At 36.6% G+C, this 20,201-nt stretch overlaps 1 protein-coding gene across 1 annotated transcript in view; it reads left to right on the plus strand.

The window, feature by feature from the left end:
- The window catches only part of LOC124962941 (dynein axonemal heavy chain 6-like), a 292,982-nt gene that overhangs the window by 124,326 nt on the left and 148,455 nt on the right, over positions 1-20,201 (plus strand). The window contains 7 exon segments of the mRNA XM_047522202.1: positions 4,765-5,320; positions 6,210-6,332; positions 8,988-9,170; positions 9,688-9,831; positions 15,312-15,533; positions 16,354-16,501; positions 19,636-19,793. Coding sequence (XP_047378158.1) covers positions 4,765-5,320; positions 6,210-6,332; positions 8,988-9,170; positions 9,688-9,831; positions 15,312-15,533; positions 16,354-16,501; positions 19,636-19,793 — 1,534 coding nt within the window.

Raw genomic sequence — 20,201 nt, forward strand, 5'->3', positions numbered from 1 at the left:
ATTCTTCGTGTAGCGTTTTTTGAGTTCTTTATAGATTCTGGAAATTAGCGCTCTATCTGAGGTATGGTTGGCAAAGATATTCTCCCACTCTGTAGGCTCTCTCTTCACATTTCTGATAGTTTCCTTTGCTGAGAGAAAGCTTTTTAGTTTGAATCTATCCCAGTTGTTGATTCTTGCTTTTATTTCTTGTGCTATGGGTGTCCTGTTAAGGAAATCTGATCCTGAGCCAACAAGTTGAAGATTTGGACCTACTTTTTCTTCTATAAGATGCAGGGTCTCTGGTCTGATTCCGAGGTCCTTGATCCATTTTGAGTTGAGTTTTGTGTAGGGTGAGAGATAGGGGTTTAATTTCATTCTATTGCATATGGTTTTCCAGTTTTCCCAGCACCATTTGTTGAAGAGGCTATCTTTTCTCCATTGCATATTGTTGGAACCTTTGTCTAGTATGAGAAAATTGTATTTATTTGGGTTTGTGTCCATGTCCTCTATTCTGTACCATTGATCTACCTGTCTATTTTGGTACCAATACCATGCCGTTTTTGTTACTGTTGCTTTGTAGTAGAGTTGAAGATCTGGTATTGCAATACCCCCTGCTTCGCTCTTGCTACTGAGGATTGCTTTAGCTATTCTAGGTTTTTTATTCTTCCAGATGAATTTCATAATTGCTTGCTCTATTTCTGCAAGGTACATCATTGGGATTTTAATTGGAATTGCATTGAATCTGTATAGCACTTTAGGTAGTATAGCCATTTTGACGATATTAATTCTGCCTATCCAGGAACATGGGAGATCTTTCCATCTTCTAAGGTTTTCTTTAATTTCTTTCTTTAGTGTTCTGTAGTTCTCATTGTAGAGGTCTTTCACCTCTTTTATGAGATTGATTCCCAAGTATTTTATTTTTTTCGATGCTATTGTGAATGGGGTAGTTTTCCTAATTTCTCTTTCTGAAGATTCATCACTTATGTATAAAAATGCATTGGATTTATGAGCATTGATCTTGTAACCTGCTACTTTACTGAATTCACTTATGAGTTCTAAAAGTTTTCTGGTGGAATTTCCAGGTTCCTCTAAATATATAATCATGTCATCAGCAAACAGGGATAGTTTGAGTTCTTCTTTTCCTATTCGTATCCCTTTAATTTCTTTGGTTTGTCTGATTGCTCTGGCTAGAGTCTCAAGGACGATGTTGAATAGAAGCGGTGAAAGAGGGCATCCCTGCCTTGTTCCAGTTTTTAGGGGGAACGCTTTCAGTTTTTCACCATTTAGAATGATATTAGCCATGGGCTTAGCGTAAATTGCCTTTAAAATGTTTAGGAATGTTCCCACTACCCCAATTTTTTCTAGTGTTTTGAGCATGAAGGGATGCTGTATTTTATCGAATGCTTTTTCTGCATCTATTGATATAATCATGTGATTCTTAACTTTAAGTCTGTTGATATGGTGAATGACATTTATTGATTTCCGAATGTTGAACCAACCTTGCATCCCTGGGATAAAACCCACTTGATCGTGGTGCACTATCTTTTTAATATATATTTGTATGCGATTTGCTAAAATTTTGTTGAGAATTTTTGCGTCGATGTTCATTAAGGATATTGGTCTGAAATTTTCTTTCCTCGATGTGTCTCTGTCTGGTTTAGGTATCAGGGTGATATTGGCTTCATAGAACGAGTTTGATAGGGTTCCCTCCTCTTCTATTTCATGGAATAGTTTGAGGAGTATTGGAATGAGCTCTTCTGTAAAGGTTTTGTAGAACTCGGCTGAGAACCCATCTGGTCCTGGACTTTTCTTTGTTGGTAGGCTTTTGATGACCTCTTCTATTTCATTGCTTGAAATTGGTTTATTTAAGTTGTGTATGTCCTCCTCGTTCAGTTTAGGTAGTTCATATGTCTCTAGAAATTTGTTGATGTCTTCGAGGTTTTCTGTTTTGTTGGAGTATAGATTTTCGAAATAGCTTCTAATTATGTTTTGTATTTCACTTGTGTCTGTTGTGATGTTTCCTTGTTCATTCCGAATTTTAGTAATTTGAGTTTTCTCCCTCTTTCTCTTTGTTAGTGTGGCTAAGGGTTTATCAATTTTATTTATTTTTTCAAAGAACCAACTATTTATTTTGTTAATTTTTCCAATTGTTTCTTTTGTTTCGAATTCTTAAATTTGACATTTTCGTGATATCCCATAATTCTTGTAGATTCTGTTCATGATTTCTTTCCATCTTCTCTGTTTGGCCAACTTTGTTTTCAAGATTAAATATTTTTTCTTCAATGTCTGAGGTTCTGTCTTCCAGGTGTTCTATCCTATTTGTTATGCTTTCTATGGAGTTTTTAACTTGGTTTATTGTTTCCTTCATTTCAAGTATTTCAGTTTGTTTTTTTTTTCAGTATCTCTAACTCTTTATTGAAATGATCTCTTGCTTCCCGTATTTGGTCTTTTAACTGTTGATTGGTGCGATCATTTAATGCCTGCATTTGCTCTTTCATCTCCTCCTTCAATGCCTGCATTTGCTCTTTCATCTCCTCATTAGCTTCCCTGATCGTTTTAATTACGTACATTCTGAACTCCCTTTCTGACATTTCTTCTGCTGTGCTGTCATTGGGTTTTATTGATGTAGTATCTAGGTTTGTTTGGGACATTTTCTTCCCTTGTTTTCTCATATTGGTCAGTTGTCAGTGGGACCCTGAGATATTGCAGTTTTCCGCTACTGGCTTATAGTGTTCCGGTAGATTTCCAGTGTATCACCTCCCAGCCTTCAGTAGCCTGATGTCTTGGAGGAATCTGATAAAGCAGCTCATCCGAAGAAAACTGCCCCTAGCCCCCTACTGGTTCCACGGTTTGGAACTGGCTCTGTGCAGAAATGCTCTCACTGTGGGCCTGCACCGTGCAGCTGGCCGTGTGGGAGGAGCCCACTGCCGGAGTGTGGAAGGCTACCTTGGGAAGACTCTAGCTGCCCTGCCCAGCTCCAATAAGCCACCTCTATCTGGGCCTGCCACCCGGGCCGAGCTTTACCCAGTGGGCAGACTCACCCGTGGCTCTATTTCAGTCCGAGTCTCTCAATGCCTCCCCTTCTTAACTCCAGGGTTCTGGAGCGACTGGGGGTGCAGTCTCCCTCTAGGCCGCCATCTTGGATCGCCCCGTGAAGAGAGCCTGCAGCCGGAGTGGGCAGAGCCGCCTGAAGAGGTCTCTGGCTGCCCTGCCCTAATCCCAGAGGCTGTTTGCAGATCTCGGCTCTCCGCTGGTTCGTTGCCGGAGTACGCTGGGCTGCAGGGGCTCCAGGACTCGGAGCTTGTTCTGGTCAGAAAGGCTCTCACTAGCGGGCCAGTTCCGTTCTGAGAACCTGGAGAAGCTGGCTGTGTGGGCGGGGCCCACCGCCGGAGTGCGCAGGGCTGCCTGTGGATGACTCTAGCTGCCCTGCCCGGCTCCGATAAGCCACCTCTATCTGGGCCTGCTACCCGGACCGAGCTTTACCCAGTGGGCAGACTCACCCGTGGCTCTATTTCAGTCTGAGTCTCTCAATGCCTCCCCTTCTTAACTCCAGGGTTCTGGAGCGACTGGGGGTGCAGTCTCCCTCTAGGCCGCCATCTTGGATCACCCCGTCCCGTCGCAATTTAAATTTGGTGTTTTCAACAGTTTTTAAGTGAGTGAGCTTAAGAGAATGTCCACTCCCTGCACCTTCTCTCTCTGGTGCCCTTCAGTTTGGGTTCAGGTTCTGAGTTTGTTATCTACTCTGGCAACCTATCTTCCAGTCCCTCCAGGTCTCAGACTTTGTAATATTGATCCTTAGAGGATTTATTTTATCACCTACCTCTCAAAGAATTGAGAGATTGGGAAAATAGGAGAGGGAAAGAGAGAGAGAGAGAGACTTTCTTTCTGTGTTGTGATGAGATCAGGACTCGCTGACTAGCACACTTCCACTATCTTCCTTCACCTCCACATTATACATTTATTATTCTTGAAGCATGTTTTTTTCTTATAGGAACTCATAACCTTTATCTGACATAAACATCAGAAATATATATCTTTGGTTCATTCTTTAAATTTATGTATGAAGCCTTTTATCTCACTTAAATTTGTTTTTTGTCTGTTTGATTTTATGTTTTCACTCTATCAACATTTTTTTTTGTTGTAGATTTCCTGTCTTTCTTAGAAAGATCTCCTTACCAAAATATAGCAAAATTCATCTTTTCCATACTTTCACCTAATACTTTTGTCACTTTATGTAAGGTCTTTACTGTATATCAAGTGTATTTGTGTATATAATGTAAGGTAGAGATTTAATTTCTTTTCTCCATAGAAACATTCCCTAAAAAATGCTTCTCATAGAAACAGCCAACTTTTCTCTTTCTCCTTTTTTTTTAATACCCAGTATTCATTTTCTACTTAAATTCTCATCTCACTTTTCTGAATGTCCACATAGAGTTATGTGTAGGTAAATACATTTGGAAAAAGTTGAGACACAAATATAATTTTTAAAACAAATTCATAAATTTATCATCTTCTATGTGTTTTGTACTATACCACATACTATTGGCAATAGAGAAGCATAAGAGATATTGCTTATCCTCAGGAAGTTCCTATTATATTAGTATACATTGGTCTACTATATAGGAAACAAAATTACACAAGAGATCAGGAAAAAATGAGTGCTTCTATCACAGCATACAAGATGAAATAATATTATACATATTCCAAAGAATCAAGTAATTATAGAAATATGAGAAAGTATCCATGACCACTGGTTTCTAATCAATTTTTCTTTTGTTTTCTCAGTGGAATCATATCTGATCTTTTTCCTGGAGTCCAAATTCCAGAACACAACTATGGTATTTTACAGTCAACAATTGTGGATGTTATGAATGGAAAAAACCTTCAACCTGAAATTAGTATGGTTAAAAAAGTGATACAGTTCTATGAAACTATGCTTGTGAGGCATGGTGTTATGTTAGTTGGACCAACAGGAGGTGGCAAGACCACAGTGTACCAAGTACTAGCAGAAACTTTAGGGAATTTGCAAAAACTTAATTTAGGCAATCCCTTTTATCAAGCAGTTAAAACATATGTTCTTAATCCTAAATCAATCACAATGGGTGAATTATATGGTGAAGTTAATAACATAACCTTGGAATGGAAAGATGGTTTAATGGCACTAAGTGTCCGAGCAGCTGTGAATGATACTTCAGAAGATCATAAATGGATCATCAGTGATGGACCAGTGGATGCTCTTTGGATTGAAAACCTGAATACAGTGTTGGATGATAACAAGATGCTTTGCCTGGCTAACAGTGAAAGGATTAAACTCACACCTCAGATACACATGCTCTTTGAGGTAAATGTATGACTTACTATGGAATGAAATCATTCCTTAAATTGACATACCATCATTAATTTTTTTCAGCTGATGTATTATTTACCATCTATGATATTTTCTTTACTTATTTTTAAATTATCCTTTTGAAATAGATTGTCAGTTCTGACAAAGCTTCTCAAATGTTCCTGTCTCTCTATAAATGGAAAATAGAATAAATCCTGGTTTCCCCAGCACTTGCTTTCTTTGAAATTCTTCTTCAGTTAAAAAAGTGTTATTTTATATGAATAAATTATCCTACTGTGGTATGAATGTTTAACAATAAATTAGAAAAAGGATGTGGAACCAAATACTGCTATAAAATATGAAAAAGACCACCCAAGGTCTATTCATTCATCAATTACTGATTAAATGCCCACTACATACTATGTATTTGGCTAGGTGTTGGGACCCAAGAATGAGGAAAGAAGAGAAAAGTAAAGAGAAGAAAAGAAAAAAAAAAATCTATTCCTGCCCATAATTTTTTTTTTCTTCTGTACTGGGGATTGAACCCAGGAGTGTGGGTGCTCAGCTCTTTTTTTTTTTTCCCTTCTTTGAGACAAGACCTCACTATGTTGCCCAGGTTGGCTTGCAATTTGCAGTCCTCCTGCCTCAGCCTCCTGAGTTGTTAGAATTACAGGCATGTGCCACTATACCCAGCTCCTACCCATAAGGATTTGACAATTCCTCCTATACTCATTTTTTTTTAACCTTATGCCTCACTTAAATTTGCTTCACCATTTCCAATTACTTATTGCTTTCCCACTGTCCTCCACATAAAGCCTTTTGGCATTAAAATTTTAAATTGTGAATCACTAACATTAAGAAAGCATAATTAACTATTTCCTATTCAACTTTTTTCCAACTTTAGGTACAAGATCTTAAGGTTGCCTCCCCTGCCACAGTCAGTCGATGTGGAATGGTGTTTGTGGATCCTGAAGAACTAAAATGGATGCCTTATGTTAAAACATGGATGAAGGGTGTTTCTAAAAAGGTAAATGCAACCAGATATTTCCCAACATCGTCATCTGTTGGGGCTCACACTTCCCGAGAGTGCACAAATAGCAGTAGGTTACAGCAGCATTGTGCTTGATTGATGGAATTTTATCTTGTCCCTCTCCCTAAGAATTCCTGGGTCTTCCAGGAATGTTTATATACTCCCCAAGTCTGTCCTCATTACCTGTTACCTCATCCTGCCAGCCTGCCCAGTCACTCTGCTTCCTGTCTGTTCTTCCTGACTTCTCCTCAGACAGGTTCCTGTCAGTAAAAACAGGAGCCACTTCCTCAGTCCCTAAAAATGTAGAAATAACAAGATTGAACCATGGACAGACTTTTCAGAAGGCCCAGGGGTAATAAGAGGAAATCACTATGAATAAAAGGAACTTTTAAATTTAGGCATTAATTGGATTTTATATTTTAGGAACCCCTAACACCCTTTAGAGCCAGAAAGTAAAGAAAACCTTCCACCCTTGTCACAGGAGCTAGACCCAAGACACATTCTAACCTGAGTTACAGTTCCACCCAAAATGAAGGAAATCGTGTACACTATTATCCAAAACAACTCAGTTCCATGCTATCCTCTGAATTTCCTGCATACTAAAATGGGATTTTATCTTTACCTTTATAACATTTTAACACTTATAAGAATTCCCACTATACCATCTCCTTCTCCAAGGGAATAATATTCTCTGCCTCTCCCCCTCCAAAGATGAATGAGAGCGAGACAAAGAAGAGAAGGGAAAGAGAGGAGAGAGAGGAGAGAGAGAGAGAGAGAGAGAGAGAGAGAGAGAGACAGAGACAGAGAGAGAGAGAGAGAGAGAGAGAAAGAGAGAGAGAGAGAGAAAGAGAGAGAGAGAGAGAGAGAGACAGGATTGAGGGAACTGTCTTTTCTCCATTGGAATGCCTTTGCTCCTTTGTCAAAGATAAGTTGACCATATTTGTGTAGGCCTATTTCTGAGCTCTATTCTTTTCCATTGATCTATTTGTTTATTCTTTTTCCAACATCATACTGTCTTTATTATTGTAGCTTTATACTAAATCTTGAAGTTAGGTAGTGTCAGAACTCCAATTTTGTTCTTCAATGTCATTTTGGTGATTTGGGGGTTTTTGCCTTTTTGTATAAACTTTAGAATTAGTTTTTCAGTATCTACAAAGTAACTTGCTAGAAATTTGATTGAGATTATATTGAATTTATAGGTGAAATTTAGAGAAACTGACAATACTAATCTTCCTAGATACGAACATAGTTTATCTGTCCATTTATTTAGGTCTCTTTGGTTTCTTTCATCAGAGCACTGTAGTTTTTCTTGTGTAGATCTAATATATGATTTGTTAGATTTATAGTTATTTCATTTTTATGCTAATGTAGTATAATCATGTTATATTTTTTTATTTCAAATTCCAGGTACTCATCAAACCAAGAAGTAGAACATTCTCAGCTCTCCAGTATCTCTTCTCTGTGTCCCTTCCTAGTCTTTTAAGGTTCCCTTAAAATGTGTTTCATACTTTATGATATTTATATCCTTTGGTCTAAAGGTTACAGAATACACTGAATACATGAATTTTTTACTGTTTGTTCTATTTAGTTAGCAGAATGCATTTTGATTCATTGTACATAAATGAAGTACAACTTTTCATTTCTCTGGTTGTGCACGATGTAGAGTTATACCATTTGTGTAATCATACATGTACATAGGATAATAATGTTTTTCTCACTCTGTAGGATCTCTCTTCCCATTGTTGATTTTTTCCTTTTATTTCTTGTGCTTTGGAAGTTTTGTTAAGGAAGTCTGGTCCTAAGCCAACATGATGAAGATTTGGGCCTACTTTTTCTTCTATTTGGTGCAAATCTGGTCTAATTCCTAGGTCCTTGATCCATTTTGAATTGAGTTTTGTGCAGGGTGAGAGATATGGGTTTAATTTCATTTTGCTGCATATGGATTTCCAGTTTTCCCAGCACCATTTGTTGAAGAGACTATCTTTTCTCCATTGTATGTTTTTGGCACCTTTGTTTAGTATGAGATGACTGTATTTAAGTGGATTTGTCTCTCTGTCTTCTATTCTGTACAATTGGTCTACCTGCCTGTTTTGTTGCCAATACCATGTCATTTTTGTTACTGTTGCTCAGTAGTATAATTTAAGGTCTGGTATTGTGATACCTCCTGCTTCACTCTTCCTGCTAAGGATTGCTTTGGCTATTCTGGGTCTCTTGTTTTTCCAAATGAATTTTTTTATTACTTTCTCTATACCTATGAGGTACTTTCTCTATACCTATGGGATTTTAATTGGAATTGCATTGAATCTGTATAGTGCTTCTGGTAGTACGGCCATTTTGACAACATTAATTCTGCCTATCCAAGAACATGGGAGATCTTTCCATCTTCTAAGGTTTTCTTTAATTTCTTTTTTTAGCGTTCTGTAGTTTTCATTGTAGAGGTCTTAGATTGATTCCCAAGTTTTTGTTTTTGTTTTTGAGGGTATTGTGAATGTGGTAGTTTTCCTAATTTCTCTTTCAGAGGATTCATCACTTATGAATATAAATGCACTAGATTTATGAGTGTAGAATATATGGGTTTTAGCCAATTTCTTTCTAAACTTGATATGTTTCATCTGGTCTTGCTAAACTTTTATTCATTTGGTTCATTTTCAGCTGAATGAGGAAGCTCAAGAATATATATTGAACCTTTTCCAACGTTATGTTGATGAAGGTTTACATTTTATCAACAAAAAGTGCAGCCAAGCAATCCCACAAGTGGACATCAGCAAAGTTACCACACTCTGTTGCTTACTAGAGTCTTTGATATTGGGCAAAGATGGAATTAACTTTACAATGGTATGAAGGGTTTTCTTACTTCTATAAAACTAAGAAAATGAAATTATTGTGTAGAGTCTTTGCAAATACCTCCAAATTTTCTGAAATTTAGGTTATTTGATTTTCAAGTTATTTTTTCAGAGAAGTAATGACTATTATTAGATTTATAGAATCTCAAAGTTAGAAGAAATCTTAGAGGTCCTATAGTTTATTCCTGTACTCAATTTTCAATTCACTTGCAGTCTACAACATATTCTCAATCTGCTTAAATACCTTTATGCATGCATTTAGAAAAGTTATAATAGGCAGTTGAAAGACAACTTTGAGCTGTTTTTCCTACATATTCCTTTCCATTCATTGTCTCATCAATATTTCATTATGTAGATAAGAAAATTTTATTTTGTGAGCCGTTGAACATACATGGTGCCCATTTTACAATGTGAGTCTAAATAAAAGAAAAAAGCCTCTGTACTACACAACTTAAGATTTTTCTTATGTTTTTGGATGAAATATTAAAACTATTTTCTTTATTTTTTAGGAGCAAGTGAAACTGAACACTGTGCTGTGCCAGACTTTTGTATTCTGTTACTTATGGTCTTTGGGTGGAAACTTAAATGAAAATCATTGGGATTCTTTTGATACATTTATCAGAACACAATTTGATGATAACCCTGATGCTAGGGTAAGAACAAAATAAATTTAAAATCATAATTTTGAATCATTAAAAACAGATTTAAGATTAAAATTCTAAAAGTCTTCATTCTGCCACAAAATAAATTATTTACTTCAGAAGATTTTCAAACTCATTTTTTCAACCATAGATAACATTCATTGTATGTTTTAAAAATTTTTAGAAGTCCTTGTCCATTCTTATGAAGAAATTAAAGTGTGGAGTTCATTAAAACTCTTTACTATAGCTGAATATTAAATTCTAACTTGCAAATTTATTTTACTAATTTTTAGACTTGTACTCTCAGCACAGTACTCTGTAAATTACATGATAGTCAATAATTTATATAAAATAGGCTTTATGTTAGATTGTTTTGCCCAACTATAAGACTAATGTAAGTGTTCTGAACATGTTTAAGGTAGATTAAGCTAAATTATCCTATTCAATAAGTTAAGTGATTAAAATCATTTTGATTCTTGTGATATTTTCAATTTGCAGTGAGTTTATCAGTATGTAACACCATTAGGAGTCAAATTTATACATACATAAACTTCCTAGTTCTGTGTTTTGAGATGAACTAGAAACAACACTTTGATGGAAATGTGCATACCTAATATGTTACTTTCTAACTACTATTCTCCACAAAGAACCTAAGGTCCTCAGTGAAATAATATTTCCAGGACTGAGGCAGAGAAAGTGCACAGTAACCTCAAACATCTTATTTACGATAATAAAAACAAAAAGTGCCCAAAAATGTTGGGACATGTCAAAAGAACTCAGGAACCAGTCCAAGGGGACTCCAATCAATCAAAACTGGGTAGATTTGAGCATCAGAATAAATATTGATAGTGTGGGGTTATGACCCTGTGAAGGAAATAAAAATCTGTGAGGTCATACTGATAGTAAAACTATGCATACCCAACAAATCAGTAGAAAAAAAAGGTCTTCATACTATACAATGAAGGAATGATGGATAGAGTTAGAAAGTCACCCCCTTGCAATTATTATTGTAAAATTTAAGAAGTATTCAGTGGATGACAAAATTAGTGAGTGAAGATTTGATCAGAAGCATTTTTTACTTAGTTCCAAAGAATCTCCACAAATTTCTAATTAATTGAAAAAATAAAAATAATATCTTTAGTAAAGAAACCTTGAAGACAACACCTTAAGTATATGATCATTTTAACTTCATTGATATCAGGACACACCTGTGCCTTCCAACAATGGTGCACTACAAAGGATACAACCTTGCCTCTGTGAAATCCTTTTAAAAAAATGCGTCACTTGAATCTAATCATGAGAAGACACCTGGAAAATCCAAACTGAGGAACTTTTATCAAATAAACTAGCCTATGTACTTTAAATATGTCTGTGTCATGAGAGACAAAGAAAGTTGAGGAGCTTTTCTGGATGAAAAGAGACTAACAATACATAGCTAAATGCAATGTATGATTCTGGACTGGATATCAAACTTGAAAAAACATAACTATAAATGACATTACTAAATAGGTAGCAATGTTTGAAAATATAAGTTAAACAGTATGTCAGTGTTCAGAGTCCTGATTTGGATTATTTTATAGTGGTTATGTAAGAAAATATCCTTCTTCTTAGAAAATAAACACTCAGCTATTTAGGGTAAGGTGGAATCATGTATACAACTGACTCTTGGTTTTTAAGCTAATGAGAAAGCATATCTGGCAAAATTTGAACAATCTGTTGATCTAAGTAAATTGTATGTGAGAATTCTTTGTACTATTAACTTTTCTAAAGTTTGTAAAAATTGTACAAAATTAAAATTTGTGAAAAAATTTTAAGATGATGTCCCAAGAATCAGAGACCTAATGAACTAAGATTTTCTAATAGATATGAAACCCTGCTGCATTCTCAAAGTGATTGTTTCATAATTGAGTGGGATGAAACAGACTGGGGACACCTGGGAATTTGAGACAGATAGACACACCCCTTTTCCAGAGAAGTAATCGGGATCATCCAAGGGCAGCAAAAGGTGGCCCAAAGCAAGTATTCAGCATTCAATTCAATAAATATTTATTTAAAGCCTATTATATCATAGCACCATTCTGGATACTGGGGCTAAAGCAAGTAACCAAAATACCTAACTTCATACAGCTTACATTTCAGGAAAGGGATTCAGGAATAGACAAACATGCAAGACAGTTGGTGGTATGTGCTTTAGAGAAAAATATGTCCAAGAAAGTCTGATAGGGAGTACCAGGAAGTAGCTAAGAACTGTTTTATTTATATGGTAGTTAGGAAAGCTTTAGTAATAAGGTCATATTTTTAGATGTTGATGGACCTTTATTTTATTCATCTATTTTTATATGGTGCTGAGAATCAAACCCAGTGCCTCACACATGCTAGGCAAGCATTCTACCACTGAGCCACAACCCCAGCCCCAAGATCATGTTTTTAGAGTCCTGTGTTAGTCAACTTTTCAATGCTGTGACCAAAACACCTAACATAAGCAACTTAGAGAAGGAAATACTTATTTTGGATCACAGATTCAGAGGTTTTAGTCAATGGTCAACTGACTCCATTGCTTTGGGCCTACAATAAGGTAGAAGGGCATGGTGAAGGAAAACTGCTATTTCACTGCAGCTGGTAAAGAGGTGGGAGAGGAAAGGGCTGGGTCACAGATAAGCCTTTCCAGATTATGTCCCCAGTGATTTACTTCCTCCAAATAGGCCCCACCTCCTATAGTTTCAACCATCTTCCAATAAATCCCTTCAAATCCATCAAATGAATTATTCCACTGATGAGGTTAGAACCCTCATGGTCCAGTCATTGCCCAAAACTCCCACCCCTGAACCTTGCTACATTGAAGAACATGCTTTCAAGTATGTGAATTTTGGGGAGACATTTCAGATCTAATTAATAACAAGTCCTGAAGGAAGTCAAGGGAGTTAATGATAATTTAGGGGGCAAGTATTCCAGTTAGAAGGAGAAATACAAAGATCATTAAACACTAAGGCACTTGTCAATTTTGTCCAACAGCAAAGAGGGTAGTGAGGTCAGAGTGGAATGGCCAAATGGGAAGGTAGTAAGAAATGAAGTTAGAGGTGTCTTAGGGAGGGGAAGGTAGAATATATAGAACTTAGAGGCCATTGTAAGCCTTAAAAATCTTTTCATTTAGCTTGTTTCCTTTCTTAGTGAATAGCCATTGATGGACTATGATTACAGGATATTTGGCAGAGCAGTTCAAGAAAACTGACCTGTCAGTAGTCATTCCATCTGAGAGCAGGAGGGAGTCCAGATGCAAAGTTGGATTCTTTCTTCTGTCTGCAAGTACCAGTGAATGAGTTATTGGATTTGTGTTCCTTGTCTCAGTTAAGAGTCTTACAGCCATGTAGTATTAATCAGAACTTAAGGATTGTTATAGTTTCAGCTTACCCCCCATAGCAAGTAAAATGCTAAATTCAATGAACTTTATCTCCTAAATATTTTTTCAAATGTGTTCTCTCTTCATCCTGTCTCTGAATAATTTATGTATTTTATCATTTCTCTGAGTTATAGAATAGCCTATTTCTTATTCCCTAGACTTTTGTCCAGTTCTATATAATTCACCCTCTCTATTGGTGCTTTTAAAATTACAGGTCACAATCTATTAATTTACCATGAAATCAAGGGAAAGTGTCACGACTAGTTTTTGAAATTGAAATAACCATTATGTCAACTTTTAGCCAGCACTATTGGAAGTCTTAGCTAGTGTGAGAAGGCAAGAAAAAGAAATAAAACATGCAAACTTTGAAAGAAGTAAAACCATCATTATATTTAGGAAACAATACTGAATATTTAGAAAATCCTAAAGAATATACAAATAAATTATTAGCATTAATAAGTAATTTTGCAAAGCTATAGAAGTTAAGGTCCACAAAAAGTTAACAAGTAAAATTTTAAAGCAATACCATTTACCATTGCAAGAAAATATTAAATACAGATAAATCTAATTAAAGGTGTAAAAGACTTTACTGAAAACTAAAAAACTTGGCTGAGAGAAACTTCTAAAGAGTTAAATAAATGAAGTTATGTGTTACATTTGTAGGTTAAAATATTCATAATTGTTAAGGTCAGCTCTCCCAAATATATTCTGAAGATTCAAGGTAATTCCAATCTCAAAATCCCAATAGAATTTTTATGACAGTCTCATTCTAAAACTTATGCAAAAATGTAAAAGCCCTGTAATAACAAAGACAACCTTAAAGAACACAAATTTGGAGGACTTAAACTACATGACTTTAAGAATTCAAGACAAGGACCTGGAGATGAGGTCTATCCCCAGCACTGTCAAAAAAAGAAAAAGAAAACAAAAAGAATTAAAATCAATAAAGGAATAGTAATGAAGAGAATGTAGTATTGATGAAAAGATAAAAAGAATGAATAAACTAGTAATTACTTCATAAGGAAGGGGAAGAAAGAATACTTTTGAGGTGTCAGACACATTCTATGTCTTGATCCAGAGGTAAATGTATACATTACTGTTTGCATACATAACTTTTGTAACATGAGTTCTTTAAACTGAACTCTTAAAATCTGGCATAAAATGTTATGTTATACCTCAAGAGTTTCTTTTTAAATAGAATGGAATTGAAAATAGAGTGAATTATACATTGCAAGGGCAAATATTATACATTTGTAGATGTACTTATATGTCTGTATAGGATCGCCATGTAAAATTACCTTCTTACTAAGAGTCACTATTAAATGACAAAACAACACTGCTGTGTACAGCTGCCAGAATGAACCTTCTGAAATGCAATCTGATTATGTCACTCACCTACTTAGAATCCATAACTGAGTTCTTTAATACATTTTTGCAATCTAGCCCCTATCTGTATCCCCACTCTTATCTCTCATTGTGCTTTAATGGTTTTCAGTATGCACTGCACTTTCCATAACCTGAACTTGACCTCTTCCTCCCTATCCCTATCCCATTCCTTCTTTATCAATCTAACTCCAACCTGCTCTTCAAGTCTTAGCTATAACATCACTACTCTGAAAGCTTTCCTGCATCTCAGTCACACCATAACTCTTCTACAAGTTGATGTAAGCCATTCCTCCTTTGTAAATGTAGTAGAATGCAAGAGACCCCCCCACTTCCCCATGGATATTACCTGAAGTGCATATGGCTTCCATATCATTAAAGACAGAAGCTGGGTCTCATATAGCATGTGTTTGTAGCACAAAGCACAGTATTTGGCACAGAGTAAGCCCCTGGATGTTGAATTAAATTGAAAATGCTTTTCTGGTATGGGATTTTAATACAATAAGTAAATTGGATTTTTCACACATTGTGTTACATGATTGTGTCTTAAAAATTAACCTCTGATATTTAAACTACTCCTCTCTACAAAGAAAAAAAAATCCAAATAAGTTCATGTTTCTCGACTTCTCTTTGTTTCTGTGTGAATATGTCTATTACCATTTGCTGTACTGCCTGTTACCTATTGAAAGTGGTGTTTGATTTTATACTTTAGCTTCCAAGTTCTGGTGATCTGTGGAGCATTCATGTGGACTTTGACACTAAAAGAATGGATCCCTGGGAAAGAATTATACCTACTTTCAAGTACAACCGAGATGTTCCATTTTTTGAAATGCTTGTTCCCACAATGGACACTGTGCGCTTTGGGTATCTAATGGAAAAACTACTTGCGGTCAAGCATTCAGTTTTGTTTACTGGAATGACTGGAGTTGGCAAGGTAGGAAACCTAACATCAAAAAAGTTCTGTTCCAAACATTAAGGCACGGTGAACTTACACCAGAAATAACACATATTTCTCAGAGGAAATTTTTTAAAATGTTATCATGTTTTCAGGAAGACTAAGACTATGCTAAATCTATATTGGCCTTAGGAATTACTTCAAAGTTTGCCAGTTTCTGAATAAATCCTTGGGCTGATATTATGTAAATCAGAAGAGACTTTCAGGCCAGAGTTTATGTTTAGGGGCTTTACTATTATTTCCGTTGGTATTTGTGGGACTGCCACTGCACTGATTGGGAAGAATTGACCATAACAGTTTTTATCCTCAAAACACTATTGATGAAATTCAGTTGGTTCCTTCTTGCCTCTTTACTTCTACCTGACATGAAAATAACATCATTTTAATATTTTTGAAAAAAGTAAGGTAGAGGGAGGATACTGATTGTTTGGGCTTCTTGGTTTTAAAAGATTCCACATGTATAGTGGTTAATATTTCCCATCTAAGTTATTTCTAAAAGAAGTTTGCACCTTCCTGTAATTCCCATTTTCAAGTTGTCTTGGATAGTAACCAAGATGGATTTGGGTAGGCAATTAAAATAAGATTTTTTTTTTCTGAGATAGAGCTGATTAGAATATTTCTTTTGTTCTGATAAATATAACTAAATGAAATGTCTAGTAAGAAAATTGTACAGATTTCAGTCTGGATTTAACTTCTCTCTCATACTGTTTCATAGTGTACAGGATTACTATTGATACAGGTTATTAAAAATATGTTATATTGAATGTGAAATTAACAAACTGATTTTTTTAATCTAAAGTCCGTTATTGCAAAAGGATTGCTAAATAGAATTCAAGAATCCGCTGGCTATGTCCCTGTTTATCTAAATTTTTCTGCCCAAACTTCATCTGCAAGGACACAAGAGATCATTGAGTCAAAACTGGAGAAAAAAAGAAAAAATATTCTAGGTAAGAACTGTCATTCTCACTTTTTCTATATAAACTATTCATTAATCCAATAAATTATGTAAACACCACATGTAATAAAGGACAATTGGATATTTTCTTTTTATTTGTAAAGGTGTGCCTTGGTCTGATTTTTGTTGCTAAACTAAAATACTTGAGACATGTTACTTTACAAGGAAGAAAGAAGTTAATTTAGCTCACACTTTATAGAGGTGAAAGAGCTGATGCCCAAATCAGCTTCTAGTGATGACCTCAAGGTGAACAGCATCACATGGCAGAAACACATGTGAGAGAAAAGTGTCACATGGTGAGAGAGGAAGAAAGAGAATGAAAACTTACAACCCACTCTCATGATAGTCAATATAGTCTCTTAAGCCCAAGAACTCACTCCCACAGAAAAGCATTAATCCCTCATAAAGCTCCCAATACTTCTCAACACTTACATTAGGGACCAAGACTCAATGTGAGTTTTGGTGGAGACAAACCATATTTAAACCATAGCAAGGTGATTCTATTAGTGATAAATTTTCCTGTACCAGATATCTAGATATCTTACTGTTAATAAGCAAGCCATTTATTTCTGTTGTCCCCTTAAAACCAGAACATCTTCACTCTTTGCTTCTTCTTAGCTCTCTCTCCACCCAGGCTCTTCAGACTTGAATTGATTTCCCTTTATTTAAAATTAACAATTCTCATTTTACCTGGCACATTGAGTTTCTGAACTCGGTGGGGATTAAGCATAATACTATTTGGGTTTTTTCTTCAGTCAGCATTTTAAGTCAGGGATCTCCTTATCTCCTTTACCACACTTATTACTACTTAGATAAATAGCATAACTTCTGATCACCTTCAGATGGTTTGCATCTGGACCAATGTAAAACTTCAACCCCAAACCTACTTTAAAGTTCACCTTCTCTTCTGTCATAAACCAGCTTTATGGCTCCAGGCACTGGAGATGAAGGGGGAAATGGAATGCTCTTTACCCCCATTCCACCCCCTCTCCTCATAGGAGAAACTGATAAGTTGGGATGGGAGAAGAAGAAAGGATAAGTGAATTCTCCCTGAAGTGACAGACAGTTAAATGGATGGTCTCTGTGGATGGTCCCTGCTTCTCTGGCTGATGTTGAATGACTTTCCAAGATGTCTGAGAGGCAGAGTTTCAGGAGCAGGCTCTTGTGAGGGACTCCTACAAGGGCTACCCTCAGGTTAGGTATTAGCCTCCCCTTTGGAAGATTCCCTGAGGTTGGGAATCAGGGTCTCAACCTTCACTCAATTTTATCCTCCAGCAGCTTCCTCTAGCCTCTTGCTGCTGGAGTTCACTTGCCCAACCTATAGCCAGCCCTCTTGGGTGGGTCACCAGTCAGAGCTCAGGCTCATATGTGTTCTACAGTGTACATAATCTAATAGACCCTGTTATGCTAAACATTGGAGTTGCTTGCTGCCTTATAACTTTCTTCTACCTGCTCAATTAGACACAGGAAAAGGGCCCATTTTCTGATGAGGGCTCCATATTTTTATAAATGATCCTCTTGAATCCTTTCCAAACTCTGCTTCATGCTTCCTGGCTTTCAGGAGGTGGAAGATGGAGTAAAATTCTGAGTTTTCCTCAATTACCTTGGAATTGCCACTCATCATTAACACCGACCACAGGGAAATTGTGGGGGGCCTCTCTGCCACATCCTACATGGATGAGAAAAGGCTTAATTGCCGGAGGAGGATGTTGACTGTATATCATTCAATTACCCCAAAACTTATCTACCCACTAAATATACAAGAGCCAATACTCTTTTTAAATAAGAGGGGGCATGACTTTGGGTCTGGTCAATACCAGCTCTGGCCTCTAACAACAACATGTAGTCATACAACTCTCTTTTATTTATAGACACACAAGTAAAGGGGGCAAGACTGGGAAGAGCTTCTTCTGTGATGGACAGGGTAGGGTGGAGTTAGGGGAGCCATTCTCTTAGGGAAAATATTCCAGGAGGAGACGGAACCACTCCCACGCAGCATCCTGGCAATCTGGGACAGACCTCTGTAGCTGTTAGTTCCTGGAAGCCAGGCCTCTGTGTCCCTTGGCTCAACCAAATCTGTTCTTCTAAATAAGGATGACTTCCCACAGGAAATGACTATTAGTCCACTAATCTTAAGTACTGGGTACCAGCATAGGTGAAATCACCTCCTGTTCTTCAGTTGCTACTTTTCTCTGCTATTAATCATTATTTTTTTCTGATTAGTGTATATATTGGTTTTCTTTAAATGTGGCATTGTGTATCTCCACAATCCTGGATTTCCCTTTGATACAATAGGAATGCTTTTGAATTTTGAACTGTGTTCCCTCTGAGGGTAAGATGGTATTTTTGAAAGAAAACCTTTAGCATTCCACACTCATACCCCAGCCACATAATTGGTGAGGCCAATGGGTATGTCAAGAATTGAGAAAGATCCAGATCTCACTGGAGAGCTGCCAGCATCATGGACTCTGAGAGTGAGGGTGAGGGACACCTGACATAACAATGTGGGCCTCTTGGCCAGATCTACATCTCCCTTAAGGCCCTTTATGGGGCCAGAAGGAGATGTATTCTCCGTGGAGTGGGACTCTGCTAGGTCTCTCCTCACTCCTGAGAAAAGAATTGAACTCAGTGTATCATTGAGTGCAAAGTCATACCTAAGGTTTCTTTTTTTTTTTTTATTTAATTATCTGAAATCATTATCTTTAGTCCATCGTCTCAGAATACCTGAAACTGAGCAATTTATAAAGAAAAAGATTTTTTGTGTCAAAGTCTTAGAAGTTTAGGAGCATGGTACTTGTATCTGCTCAGCTTCTGATGAGGGCCTCATACAGGTCAATTCTGGGCAGAAAGCAGAAGACCAACCAGGCACATGTGAAATACAGAAAAGGGGGCCAATCTCCTGCAATGTATGACCCATTTCTATAAGGAAAACATTAATCAATTCCTGAGGGAAGATCCCTCATGACCTCAAATGCCTCTTAAAGACTTCATCACCTCCCAACACCATTTTATCAGTATATTAGGAATAAGCCTCAACATGAGTTTGGGTGGGAACAAACCACAGCAGCTTTGTCTGATACTTTCTAAGAAAAAAATTTAATTCTTAAATTGAATTTGTTTTCCCAGGAGCACCAGGAAACAAACAAGTTGTGATTTTTGTTGATGACTTAAATATGCCCAGACTGGATCGCTATGGCTCTCAGCCTCCAATTGAATTACTTCGGCAGTATCAAGATTTTGGTGGATTTTATGACAGAAACAAACTCTTTTGGAAAGATATACAGGTTATTTCAGGTTTTAAATCATTACGTGATATATTCAAATTTAAATGGCAAGGAAATACATGGTTTATTAGTTTGCTAGAACTGCCATAACAAAATACCATAGATTGGGTGGTATAAACAACTTATTTCCTCATAATTCTGAAGACTAGAAGTCCAAGGTCAAGGTATCAGCAGGATTAGTTTCTTCTGAAGCTTCCATCCTTAATTTAGTTGACCTTAGATGACCAACTTCTCCCTGTGTCTTTCCATGGGTATATTAGTCTGTTTTCTGTTGATTAAAACAATACCACAGATTACATAAGTTCTAAAGAAAAAGGGTTTATTTTGGCTCATGATTCTGATCCAGAGGTAAGGGACCATATCTAGTGATGGCCTTCTCGATGGCAGAGTCCCAGGACAGTGCAGGGC

Source organism: Sciurus carolinensis, chromosome 13 (genome assembly GCF_902686445.1).
Source record: "Sciurus carolinensis chromosome 13, mSciCar1.2, whole genome shotgun sequence".
NCBI lineage: Eukaryota > Metazoa > Chordata > Mammalia > Rodentia > Sciuridae > Sciurus > Sciurus carolinensis.